General features: G+C 49.3%; 1 protein-coding gene across 1 annotated transcript in view; it reads right to left on the reverse strand.

Moving 5' to 3' along the window:
• The window catches only part of Ankrd33b (ankyrin repeat domain 33B), a 59,575-nt gene that overhangs the window by 4,997 nt on the left and 40,353 nt on the right, over window positions 1-14,225 (reverse strand). The window contains exons 2-3 of the mRNA XM_041632117.1: window positions 14,013-14,142; window positions 5,071-5,211 (exon numbers count right to left, since the gene is read on the reverse strand). Coding sequence (XP_041488051.1) covers window positions 5,071-5,211; window positions 14,013-14,142 — 271 coding nt within the window. The remainder of the gene's footprint in view (window positions 1-5,070; window positions 5,212-14,012; window positions 14,143-14,225) is intronic.

Below are 14,225 nucleotides of genomic sequence, written 5' to 3' on the forward strand. Positions count from 1 at the left end.
AATCAGAAAGCTCCAAGTTCAGCAAGAAACCAAGGTCAAAAAGCAAGGTGGAGAGCAAAAGAAGACACTAAACACCAACCTCTTACCTCCACACAATTTACATGTATGCACACCCATGCACCAGTGTGCACACATGCGTGAACACACACACCATCGTACACATACATACATACACACCAACGTACACACATGTATGTATAAACACACACAAGAGCAAGGTTGACAAGACTAAGGAGAACTGGTGGACAAAAGAAAAGAAGCAGGGTCTGTGATGTCATGGAACCCAGGTCAACCCTGGGTAGGATCTGCTGACCCATGGCTTCTATTGAGCTGAGAGAAACCGACGTCTGCCTTCTTTAAATCATACCCAGGATGGACTATTTTGTTACTGGGACCATCGAAAGCAAGCGCTACAGAGGACAGGTGGGCCTTCTATTGCTAGGTCTCAGGAACACTCTCCCCTGGGAGGTGTGAAGACCCAGGCCCAGAGGGCCAAATGAGAGGGAGACAGAGCAGGAAGCAGGAATGTGCCACTTCCTTTTTCCTTTTCTGTCCCAGTAGCTACCCTCCATGTTATCTGTCCTACAAAACCCAGCTGAGGCCTCCCTCCTGGCACTGCAGACCAGTCCTTGACATCATGGCCATTGTGCCTGCTCTGACCTATAACTTAGGCCCTAAAAGTACAGTCAATTGTGACACAAGGGCCACCTTCAAACACAGGGATGGCAAGTCTCCCGTGACACTCAGCAAGTGGGGACCTGGCACTATCAGGAGATCAGCCGGAGGATACACCGCACAGCTTCCCCGGGCCTTCAGCTGGCATTCCTGGGGGGTCAGAGCCTCTCAGAGTCCAGGCTGCCATCCAGTGGTCCACAAGGGGATCATCGCTTTCGCCTCCCTCCCCACAGTGCCTCTTCCTAAGGTCACATTCTCCAAAAACTACCAGTGCTAGTGGGCATCTTCCGGGCTCATAACTTGAACAGAAAATGTCTGTCTTCCATAAACTGAAAGCAACTTCTGTGTTGACACAAATCGCCTGGTTTTTGAGAAGCAAGCCATGAGGGTCTGTCTAGGAGGGAAGCACATACACAAGGCCTACTGTCCGCAGTGTGCTCCTCACCTCCCTGTCGATCTGTTTGGTTCCCAAGAACCACAGGGGGATGCTAGGCTTCACATTCTTCCTCCGAGGCTGCAGCAATTACATCACACTTCAGGAATAAAGTGAACTCTGTTAAGCGGGTCTGGAACCTGGCAACCTCCATCGAGGGAAGAAATCACATCGTTGACACAGCTCCTTGGAGCCACTTACAGAAATAGACCTGTCACTTCGACGCATTAATATTCCAGCGGGTTAACAAGGTGCCGCATGTCCCTTTCGATGCTTATCAGAATGGCTGACATTATCAGGAAGCCTGTCCAAACAGCCACCCGGTCGGTTTGCAGAATTGGCTGCATCTGTCATTAAATTCAGAGTTCCAATAATCCCAACATTATTTTATCCTACCTGACAATGCAGATAAGGGCTGCTGTGTGCCTGTGTGTTGTCGACTGTGGAGAAAGCTAAAGGGTTTAGGAGGTCAGCCAATTCAATCATTCATCATTCTAGGAGAAGTGGTTACAACTGAACATGATAAAATTGCAAGCCAGAAAACTCAAATCTGCTGATAAAAGCACTCAGGAACCAAAAAATCCTGCATTCTAAAAAAAATAGAATGAGATACATGTGTTTTACATTAGTATGTAGTATTGTACGTGCCTTTTAAAAAAAAAAATCATAGGCTAATTCTGTAGTCTGCTTCTGAGTCACTGTCCTCCGCTGTACTTAAATGCATTCTATGCACAGCTAACTGGTACCTAGGAATATCTCCATTTTCCTAATACTACTGTACTTAAATGGTAATAAGAAATCAAAATAGTGGCGAGTATTTGAAAATATCCCAGCAGGCATCCTTACCGCTGTCTAACAAACCCAGGGAGGCCATCCGCTCGCACACTGGTTTCCTTTAAAATACATCTCCTCTAAAAGGAAAACTCAGTTCAGCTTCCTGATAATTATAAGCTAAGACAGGTGCGAACTGGAACATTCCAGAGGCTAAGCGCTCCCGTCAGGAGCACCCTAAGGGAGGTGGACGGCGTCCAAGAACAGGAGGGTCTCTTCCTTTTCTTTTTAATTTATCATATCCCACTTTAATTAATTGTATCTGTGGCTCTTTGTGGGAGAGAACCACCTCCCTGGGGGTCATCTGGCAATTCGTAAGCATTTTTGGGGTGTCCCAGCTGGAGGGTGCCCCAGTCATCTGGTAAATGGAAGCCCTACATTGGCAAGATGGGCTCTACAAGGACTGAGCTGCTCCATGTGTCACTGGTGTCAAGACGTTACGTTCTCCTTAGCACGAACACCTCATCCCAAGGATGATTTTCAAAGAGAAAACTATGCTCTATTTTTCATTCATTCACAAGTAACTCCTGATCGTGTAAATGTACCAACAATGAAAGCTGACTGTACCCAGCATGTATTACAACTTCCTCCAAGCTAGGCACCCTGTCCTCATATGAACAAAATCCCACCTACAACTTCCTGTGATACGACTGCCATCAGGCCTCTGTCATCAGCTAAGGCCAGGAGAGGTAGGAGACAGGTCCACGCGCAGGTAAGCAGCAGGCTGCACAGGAAGCTGCACTCCTGGGCTTTGGGCTGCACTCGACACAAAGCCGCCAACAGCGAGCGAGGCGCACTCCTGACAATTATTCTAGACTTCAGTGGAGGGGAGAAGCTCGCGGTGGTTGTGGAGATCAATGGGGAAGAGTTAAGTTTAGAGACCTTATGTCAAATCTGTAAGCAAACAGCAGGCAGGGGTGGAAAGAGCGATGTTAACATCGAGCCCGAAATGGCCTCATCTTCCAGAGGCTGTGGAAGGCGTTTCTGAGAAACTTTAAAGGCTGCAGCTGAGCCTGGAACTGCAGGACAGCTAAGAAGAAATGACAGGAATAGTGAGTGACTTTACTTCCTGCCAAAAGAGAATTGATAGTCCAAATTAATTAATTGGGGGAAATGCACTTGATGAGATTGATACCCTAACTTTTGGGCTGAAGAACATAAAATCATTAAAGATCTTCATCTAGCTATAACTAGATCTTGACCCAGTGAAAACGGACAAAGCTTTCTTCCAGCACAATAGCCTCAGATAATCACCATTTAATTAGAAATGACTACTTCTCATTGAAATGGGACAGGAGAACCCTACCTCTGCTGACCCTGATATCTGGCCTTTAAAAATTAAACTCAGGTGAACAAAAGGCACAGTCGGTGGGATTCATTTTAAAATACCCTTTAACATGGATGTATTTATCAAATGTGCCAAGCTTACATGTGGACGTCAAAGAACAACTTGCAGGAACTGGTTCTCTTCCACCATATGGGTCCTAGTATCTAATCAGTCCCAGGAGTCAATCCTAATTATGATTTTTTTTTCCCCAAGAGAGTTTTCTATCTTCTAAGCTTCTTTTGTTGTTCATTAAATCTGGGGTGTTTTTCTTGAAGTAGTTTCTAAGACATAGATTAAAGCAGGAGGAAAGAAAACCCAAGGTTGTGAGGCCCACAACTGCAGACTAAGCACAAGGATGAGGTGGAAAGATGCTGTACAACGCACAACAACTGGCAAAGACAGAGCAACTGCCACAGACTGGATGGAACAGAGGACACGGGACCCGCACGTGGGAGCCAGCCAGCCAGGGACACAGAACAGAAACAGGGCATTCATGGGAAGGACTAATGTCTAGAACAGTGTCACCACCCTTGGGTAACTAGGGTCAGAGGAGACTTGTGATCTGACCTTGGTGTCCTCAAAAACTCACGGGCTGGGACTTTGTGCACACTGTGACGGTATTAAGAGCTGGGAACGTTAGGACATTTCCTGTCCTGAGGGATTTATGCCCTTTGTAAAGAATCTTCAGGGGGACAGCTTGACCCTGCTATGTGAAGACACAAGGACTGGATTCCTCGCAGACATCAAATCTGCTGGTGCCTTGATGTCAGGCTTCCCAGCCTCTAGAACTGAGAACAGTACATAGATACTGTTAATAAGCCCTGGCTCTTCAGGACCGGCTACACCCAGTGTGGAGAACATGAAGTAACAGCAGCACAGCACCCTCTGCGGTGTTAGATGTTGATTCTGAACCCACTATTATTTGGGCTTTACGTTCCTTTTTTTCTCAATTAATTCTCAAAGACACCTGCTCATGTTGACCTAGCAATGATCTTTTTCAGGTTCAAATCAGGAGCAGGACTGAAGAGATCAGTGATAAGGACTTTCACATGGCAGGTTTATCAATCGTCTACGAAGTGCTATCATATTCTGTCTCAGGGAGAAGGGAGAGAAAGATGAGGGCAGGGAAGTTTTTGGGGAGTCAAGGACAGGTGGTGTAAGGGTACATTCTTGCTGATCCAGCTTGTGGCCTAAGGACAGCCCCATGCAAGTTCTGCAGGAGCAGCCCCTCCCAACCCATCCGCACCACCTGGGTCATCTTCCTTAGGACACCGGTGAGGCCAGAATGAACATTTCTTTCCATGTACACGTGTGTTCCGGTGCATAGACACACATGCACATAAGGAGGTACGCATGTGGAAGCCCAATGGACGTCAGGAATCTGTATCCTGGAACGCCTCCGTTCAGCTAGTCTAGCGAGCCAGCTTGTTCCTGAGATTCCCTTCCTGTCTTCATCTCCCCAGTGTGGAATCCCAATCCCAGTGCTCAGGCACGTGGCGCATGGCTCTACCCACTGAGCTATCTGCCCAGCCCCCAGAATATCCACTCTCGAAGAATAAACCTGAGCACAGTTAGAGAGCCAATAGGCAGACTGGGGAGGGAAGATTTCAGCAGGGAGCAGTGGGGGGGTTCAGGAAATGGCCAGGGCTGTGGTCAGCCCTCATTGGCCAGCCCTGATGTCATTTACTTTGGACTCTGTCACTGTTTCTGTGAACAGCACGGGTCTATTTAAGATGCATTCTTTCAAGGAGCTCCCTTTGGTGCATCACAAGCCTAGAGACCGCACTGGACAGGCGGACCTTACCTGCCAACATCAGGGCTCGCACACATTCCGTTCGGCCCTGCATGGCCGCTTTCATGAGGGCTGTGAAGCCGAATATGTTCCTCCTCTCTAGGTCCAGACCAGGGTAATAATTCAGCAAGTAGTTGGTGATGGTGGCATGCCCTGAAAAAGAATTAGACACGCATGTAGATCCAAGTACCCGCAAAGGTGATCGCTTCTGTGGGGCAGAGAAAGACAGAAACTGCTCGTCGCCAACCGTACTGGCTGTCGTGTGTGTGTGTGTGTGTGTGTGTGTGTGTGTGTGTGTGCGTGCGCGCGCGCGCTCTCACTCGATCCCCATCACAATTCTCTTGGTCACAGGGAGCCGAGGAAAGTGGGAGACACTGCTCGGTCGGAACACACAGTATAGGTCACTAGCGTCCCTTCAGTTTCCTCAGGGAGGCAGGGGCAGAGGCAGACGGCACCGCCATGTGAGGAAGGAGTTCACTTCCCCACAGGCACGGTGCAGTCAGGAGTCACCACGGCAAACAGAAGCCAGGCTGCAAAGGAGCCTGGGAAATGTCTCCAAGGATGGAGCATCAGTAGGAAAATCCAAAGCAAGACTGTATCTTAATTCATGCTGGGCGCCTCTGGTTACCACCTATAATAGGATGTATTTCTGCCTCCCTTTGGTCCTCCTCACCCCTACTACACACCACTGTATGTATGTGCCTGTACACACACACACACACACCACACACACACACACACACACACACACACACACACACACACGCAGGCACAGTCATAGAATCTTTCTCAGCTTGTTCCTCACAAACAGAATATGGTTTCTGCTCACTCCCAGAACTTTTGAACACCAGGCACTTGCCTTAGGGGCCTGCTGGCAAGGATCACATGACCAGCAGGAAACTACCTGCATAGCAGAAATGGCTGCTAAATCTCCCACCCTACCCACACTCGGCCGGGCTGGGCAACTTGTCCACCTTCCCTAGTCCTTCCGTGATTTATTCCTCCCTACCCACCCTCAGGGGTCAAAATCGGTTACAACAGCCTTGTCACCGGAGCTAGATACCATGGGGGCTGACTTACACACTATAATTTGACTAGCTGTATTCTTGGCCTGCACCCCCAGAACACAAGAGCAACCAAACACCACTCCTCCACAACCAAGAAAGTAGACATCACCTCACGCTCCCTGAAGGGGGCTATGGAAGATCACTTCCATTGCTATCGCTATTTCAAGACCATCCATGTCAGACAAAACAGCAGTTTTCTTTGCCCCCCTCCCTGTGTTCAAGGGCTTCCCCTCCCCTTATCTTCTATCTCCATCCTGACTCTGCAGATGGCAGGCAAGCCTTAGCAATGAGAGACTGTAGAAGTCCCTCTATCTTGGGGGAGCTTCCGGGTGCCCAAAGTCACTCCGTTCTTGGGCAGCTCAGGCTGTCTGAGTCTCCCTCCTCTACCCCACTCTACCCATGCTCCTTTCAGCTCTACTATCAGACCCACAGGCACGGGGCCTCGGGGGCATCCCCACCCTCTCCGTACACCACCCTTCCCTGGACGTCTACACTTAGGGAACTCAGACCACTGGAGCCCAGAGTCCCCTTCCCAGCGTGATTCTGGGGCAGAGGCGGAATGGGTGGTACAGCATAGGACCAAGAAACGCCTCGGGGCCTCCCCTGCTTGCGCACACTTCTCAGTCTGCAGTTGGTGGCAGCTCTGAGAACCCGACTCCCTGACCTGGCTGCAATCCCGGCAAAGCAGGCTTCAGGATGGAGGTAGAAGGGAGAGGGAGCACATATGTCCTCAGCCTTCACCCCCTTCCCAGTCCTTCCACTGTGAGCACAATACTAAATCAATACACCGCGTGCCTCCAGTCAGTCCAACCACACCCAAGTAAGATAGATATCCAGACTGGAACCCCTGTGACCCCTTGCAGAAGACATTGTATACTCCAGACGGCTGTCACGCTGTGCAAACTCAATCCTTGGAGTTGGCCCATTACCAACTTAAAAGTTAAAACAAACAAGCACACAAACCAGAGTTCTGATTCTTAGGAAGCTGGGCTGAGGCTTACCAACGAGCTCAGCCACAGTGGGAAATGGTGGGTCACCACCTTGCTGACTGTTACAAAGCCAACAAGACCCAGGCTGGGGCTCCAGGCTACCTAGCACACAGGTTCCAACTTGGGACGGTGCTTTTAGGACTCACCAGTCACTGGGCCTCCTCTGTGCGAGGGGGTCAGGATGAAGCTGGGGTCACGAGACCACAGTAACGCAACGGCTCTGAAGCCGGTGGAGTAGTAGACGACCTGGGACCTCGTTAGCTTGCGTTCTGCGTGAACTCTTGTCACACAACAGTCAGACTTAGACCGCGTCTCAGTGAAACGAATTGCCATTTGTTTCGCTCTTTTTCTATCAAAGCATGACACTGTGTGTCAGTCACAATTTGCAGCAGGTGCTGTTTGTACACACACACACACACACACACCCTTGGCAACTTGAATGGGCAGAGAGAAGAAAACAAACTCTAGAGCCAACTGCCCATTACATGGATATTTTATGTATATTGTTTAAGGTCAGAAAATCGGCTCTGACTGCGGTCTGGAGCTCTAATGGCCCAAGAGTCACTCCCTGCCCCAGGCTTCTCCAGAAGGGAGAACAGCACCTCTGTCACACTGATGGCTGTGTTCAGTAGAAACTAAAGATGGTCCTGGTGTTCCCAGACTGCCTAAACATTAACTGTTCCTCCTCCTTGATAGCCAGGCGGTGGTGGCGCACGCCTTTAATCCCAGCACTCGGGAGGCAGAGGCAGGCGGATCTCTGTGAGTTCGAGACCAGCCTGGTCTACAGAGCTAGTTCCAGGACAGGTTCCAAAGCCACAGAGAAACCCTGTCTCGAAAAACAAACAAAAAAAAAAAGAAAGAAAGAAAGAAAGAGAGAAAGAAAGAAAAAAGAAAAAGAAAGTCAGGGCAAGTAGAGACGGGAGTGGGGGGAGCTCATGGATGTAGCAATACATCCTTGACAGCCACGGGAGAGGTGCTGCTTTAATCCCCCAGGAAGACCTGACCAGCGAAGAACAAGTGAGTTGTGTGTGTGTGTGTGTGTGTGTGTGTGTGTGTGTGTGTTTATGTGTACACTCATGTATGCATGTGTATTTATATTAAACACATAGTTACACCTTACAGGAGTTGGTTCCATCTCAAGAGCAGGCTCACCACAGAGACTCCCTACCTCCCCACAGTAAGCCTCACCCCGCCCAAGGAATGGTGCCCAACATAACTGTGAGGTCATCACTATACTCAAGAGAGCTTGCAGGCAGGGGTGGCACACACCTTTAATCCCAAAACTCTGGAGGCAGAGGCAGGTGGATCACTGAGAGTTCGAGGCCAGTCTATAAGGACTAGTTCCAGGACAGTCGTCAAGCTACACAGAGAAACCCTGTCTCGAAATACAAACAAACACACAAAACAAAACAAAAAGAAAAAACAGTCAATTGTTTGTAGAGCTTAATAAAAATCAATAAAAAAGAAAAGAAAAAGAAAAAAAAAGAGCTTGCTCTAAAACAAAGACACCCCGGACTACACGGGATCGTCTAAAAAAGAAACAGAGCCAGGCAGTGCTGTTGGCTCACACTTTTAATCCCAATACTTGGGATCCATGCCTTTAATCCCAGCACTAGAAAGGTGGAGACAGGAGTGATAAGGCTGGGTGGAGAGAGCAATGTAAGGTGGGAGGAGACAGGAGCTCAGAGGCAGTCTGAGGCAGCAGCAGTCTGAAGCAGTCAGTCAGAGATAGTCTAAAACCACCAGTCTGAGGACAGGATGGCTCCTTTGGTCTGAGCACTGGTAGAGGTAAGAACTAGTGGCTGACCACACTGCTTCTCTGTTCCTTCAGCTTTCACCCCTACATCTGACTCTGGGATTTTATTATAAAGACCAATTAGGACTCATGCAGCATTCATCTGGTACGGACACCCCTCAAGCTCTGTCAGAATCCTCCCAACAGCTCTCCAGCGACCCCTTGTGGTCCCTTCTGATACCTGACACCCCCCCAGCACTGACCACTGTCCCCTCACTCACGGAATTGTCTCCCATGAGTACTCCAGGATCTCTCCCTCTGACCCCCCCACCTCTCTGCTCTTCCTGCTCCTGAGACGATGGAGAGGCCCTCTCCTCATCCACACGGTCCTGCCATCAGCCCCACACTCCCTGCACTCGGTTATTATCCTCAACTCTCCAACTCACCCACATCTACTTCTGTCCTTTCTTACTTTCGCACCTAAATATCTGTCTACCGGATATTTATCCTGGGTGTCCCACGACTAAGCCAAACTCGTTGCATCACATCCCAAACACCTTCCCTTCCGGCCCACTCCTCTCCCGCAGCACATCCTTCCGTGATGGATAGCACTAGATATCTAAGCCAGGAGTCTGGGCTTCATCCCAAACCTTCCCCATCTCCCACGTGCCACCAGTCAGCAATTCTGCCAATCCCCCCTCTTCTCTGTCTCCCAAAACGTCCCATCCTAGCTTCTCTGTGCCCGTGTCTACCCGCTGATCTGGGCTACACTATTTCCTCTGACTGGCCGGCCTGGCTTCCCTGCTGCCCATCCTCCACCTATAGCATGTGCGGTCCAGGAGGAAGCCTCTCTGACCACAGCAGCCACTCAGAACCCTCAGAGGCTTGTGCACCCCAGTTCACCTCTGTGGTGAGCATCTCTTCTTCACCCTCTGTCCCCCAACCACAGCCTCCCTTCCCTGCCCGGTGACCTCGCAGATCTCCTTTGTGTTATGGCTTGGGTTCTTTCCCAAGCTTTTTTACACGTACTCACACACGTACACACGCACACACACTCATACATCTACTCTCACTTCTCCCACCCCTCCCCCATTCTGTTAGCTCCCTTAGAGCACTGGTTCCCAACCTTCCTGAAGCTGCGACCCTTTAATACAGCTCCTCATGTCGTGCTGACCCCCAACCATAATATTATTCTATTGCTACTTCATAACTGCACATCTGTTACTGTTATAGACTGTAATGTGATTACCTATTAGCAGGATACCTGATAGTTGACCCCTGTGAGGTCTTGACCCCCAGGTTGAGAACCACTGTTGTTTATTTCTGCTTTGGTGCTGTGGATGTGTGCATGGTCGTGTAGCTGCTATGCAGAATAAGGAGTCACGACTGAGAAATGCATACGAGATTTGTCTTTCTGGAAATTTGACTCCGGTCGTATCCATTTTCCTACAAAAATATAACTTCCTCTTTATGACTGAAAAAAGTCTGTTATGAACATATACCGCATTTCTTTATACAGCCCAGTTGCTGGATGCCTGGGTTTGGTGTACAACTTCGCTACTATGAATAGCAGAACCATGGACGCTGATATACAAGCATCTCTGGGTGTCTACAGCTCCTCTGCTAAGCCCTCAGGAACTCTATAACCTGTTGTCTCTGTATATGCCCTCCCTCCCACAACACCCAGTCTCCCTTTGCCTGGCTACCTGCTGGACCGTCCTTCCCAACACTCCTTCTTCCCTGGGTTTGCAACAGGACTTGAACCCACTGGTGACAAGGTGAACCACAGCCCTCCAACTGGCTGCAGACTCCAGGCTCAGTGAATTCCTATCCCATAAGGAGGTTAGAACATGCCCACTTCTCCCTCGGGAGGTGCTCCCTCGTCAGACACTTCATGATCATCAAGCCACGAGCCCCATCATTTAAGATTAAATGGCCACCACCGTAATTAATCACCATCTCGTTCAACATTGTCACAAGCACCAATTGTGGCTGAGTCTTGCTGTCACTAAGAACAGGGGCAGGTGAAAAATGTCTTCCTTTATTCAAGGCTGCTTTCGAAAAGGAAAAGGCTGTTAGAGAGTCTGGGTGGTGCGTAGTCTTGTCTAGTTTGACTCACTGTAGTTCTCCAGGGCAAGCCAGTAGAGGGAGCTGTTGGCTTTGGAAACGCAGCCTCCTAACCGGACAGGAATTCCTTGGGGACCCCTACCATAAACGGGGAGATACCAGAGCTGGGGCAGCAGGGGCTGGAGGAAGACAAGCCTCCTGTCCCGGACGCCTTCCAAGGTACGAGAGGAGAGCGGCGTGGCTGGGACTGCTGCAGCGTGGCTCGGGCATAGGGACAGTGTGCCACGGGCATGAAAGCTGGGTTTACAGGAAGCGGCAGGGCAGGGCTAGGAAAGCAAAGGCTTGCCAAAATGCTAATCTGTTCTTTAAAACAATAGAAGAGAGAAAGAGTAGAGAGGAGGGAGGTAAAACAAGACCCTGAGGACTGGAGAGGATAGGCGGATTATTTTAAAATGAAGGGCTAGCCTGTATTCACACGCTTGCACGCACGAGCACACATAGACACACACACACACACACACCATTTAAAAATAATAAAAGGAAATCTGCTTTTTAAATAGGGCTGGAAAGATGCTGGATGATCAAGAGTATGTACTGCTCTTGTAGAGGCTCCAGGGTTGGTCCTAAGCTCCTATATCGAGTGGTTCTCAATCACTGTAACTCCAGTTCCAGGGAAATATAATGTATGTCTCTGGCCTCCATGGGTACCTGGACTTGTAAGCACATTATTACACACACACACACACACACACACACACACACAATTTAAAAATAAATCTGTTTTACAAATGAAGCGTCTGGCACAGTGGAATAATCCTAAAGTTTTGCTAGGACAGTTGTTAAGTCGAAGGTCAGCTGGGGCAATGTAGTGGGACCGTGTCTCAAAGGAAGAGGCCTGTGGACATGGCTCAGTGACCTCCAGCTGTTCCTCAGTTCTCCCCTCCTAAGGGTATGGGAGCTGGAGAAACAGCTCCGTGTTAAGAGAACTCTGCTCTCCAGAAAACCTAAGTTTGGCCCCCAGCACCCATGTCAGGCAGCTCTCAAATGCCACCATGCCACGTGGTCATTTCTTTTCTATGGCTGTGATAAAATGCCCTGACAAAAGGAAGTTGGGGGGGGGGGGTATTCAGCTGACAATTCCAGGTCACAATCCATCACTGAGGGGAAACTGAGGCAGGAATTCAAGCAGCTAGTCACATCACATCCACAGTCAAGAGCACAAGTTAGAGCCATCTGAAAGGAGGGAGCCTCCACTGAGATAAGGCCTCCATGGGATCAGGCTGCAAGCCAGCTCCCCTCCATGGCCTCTGCATCAGCTCCTGCCTCCAGGTTCCTACCCTGTTTGAGTTCCTGTCCTGACTTCTTTCTGTGATGAACAGTGTTGTGGAAGTGTAGGCCAAAGAAACCCTTTCCTCCTCAAGTTGTTTTGGCCGTGGCGTTTCAACACAGCAATGGCAACCCTAAGACACCACCCAAGCTCCCCACCCCCTTTCAGAATGCAGAGGCCTCTTCTTCCTGGCTTAGCCACAGGTGGCTGTGTTACTTGCGGCTAAGAACATGACTGATGAAACAGATGGTCATTCTTGCTGTGAGGACAGGACCAGGACCCTCGTGGGATACCAGGTTCTCAAGGCTGGAGAGATGGCTCCCAGGTTATGAGCACTTACTGCTCTTCCAAAGGACAAAGGTTTGTTTTTCAGCACCCACATGGTGGCTCATGACCAACAGTAATTCCAGTCCCAAGGGACCTACCGCCCTCTTCTGGCCTCCATGGGTACTGCATGACTGTGGTACACAGACATTCAAGCAGGCAAAATGCACATAAAGTTAAATAATTTTTACATTTTTTAAAAGACTATTGTAGTGCATATAACCTGCACAATCCTCTTGTGTGCTTGAAACATCTCCCACATTAGCTACAGAAACAAATGCAGCATAAATATGACATAAATATGTGTTACACTGTATTTTAAGCCCATAACGAGAAGGAAAGCCGTCCGTATGTGCTTAGTGCTGACATACTATTTTTATTTGCGTGGAGTTTGTTATTGCTGCTGTTTGTTTCATTCAGGACCAAATCCAGGGCCTTATATTTGGTTAGCAAGTGCTTTATCACTAAGTTATCTATAGCCCCTGCTCTAGATCCAGTTAAAACAATGTGTTGTCTATCCATGTAGAATCTGCAGATAGGAAATCTCAAAATACAAAGAGCTGACTATGATCTATAGAAGCTAAAAATGTAGGGGAAGATCAGTTACACAACTGTTTGAGACTGTGTAAGCATTTATGTTAAAGTGATTGAATGGAATATATTGAATGGAATATATATATAATATAATATATATAACTTTTATAAATTTATTTATTTTCTTATTTAGGTATTTGAAAACATATTCCAAGCTGGTCTCTAACTCCAAATACGCCAAGGATGACCTTGTGGCCCTAAGCTTGCCCCCATGGCACGCATCTCCTGAGTGCTGGCGTCACTGATAAGCACAGCTGAGCCCTGGCTTAGGCAGCGCTAGGGATCGAGCGCAGGGCATTGAGCCTGCTAGGCAAGCATTCTACCAACTGAGCGACATGCCCGCCGCCTGAATGCAGTGCAAGCCAACCCACGGGAGCAGTGCATTAGGTCATGGTGGAGACGACCCTGACACGTACTTGGAACCACATTCACAAGACTAATTTCGTTGCACTCTGGCACCTGAATTCTCTGAAGCTCGGAGAGCTGTCCCTGGCTCTTCTTTATAGGTGAAGCGTAAGGTCACCTTCTCAGTGTACCCAATTACATAACTGTCAGTAAAGCACATGACTGCGACTCCCACCCGCCGGTGCCATGCCACCCGGTCTTGGAGGGTGTCGGTGCTCTGAGTGGCAGGCAAACCTGCCTTCTGGAGTGTGGTGAAGACGTTGGCTGGGGGAAGCTCCATTCTGAATCCTCCCTGAGTGGGTAAACATGCTATTCCAGGAGCGTGGGGAGAATGGGTGCCCCCTCCTGGCACCTGCTACGAGCAGATCTGTTTCCATCTTTCAGGAGCCACGGGTGCCAACACTGCCCGGCGGCAGTCCCCAAGGGAGATGAAGGCCGGCTCTTACCTGCCTGTGCAGCCGTGATGAGGGCTGTGTTCCCTTCGCTGTCCTGCCAGTTGACGTCGACGTGGGGGCACTCCGCTAGGGCCACCACAGTGTCCACGAAGCCGTGGTAGCACGCAACAATAAGGCCAGTCTAGAAAGGAAGAGGGGACGTGGGTCAGAGGCACACAGCCCAGGCATCACCAGTGAGCTCTGGGGACCCTGAGGGGAAGAGCT

The sequence above is a fragment of the Microtus oregoni genome, unplaced genomic scaffold (genome assembly GCF_018167655.1).
Source record: "Microtus oregoni isolate MIOR12 unplaced genomic scaffold, Mior012 000040F_ref0000088, whole genome shotgun sequence".
Lineage (NCBI taxonomy): Eukaryota > Metazoa > Chordata > Mammalia > Rodentia > Cricetidae > Microtus > Microtus oregoni.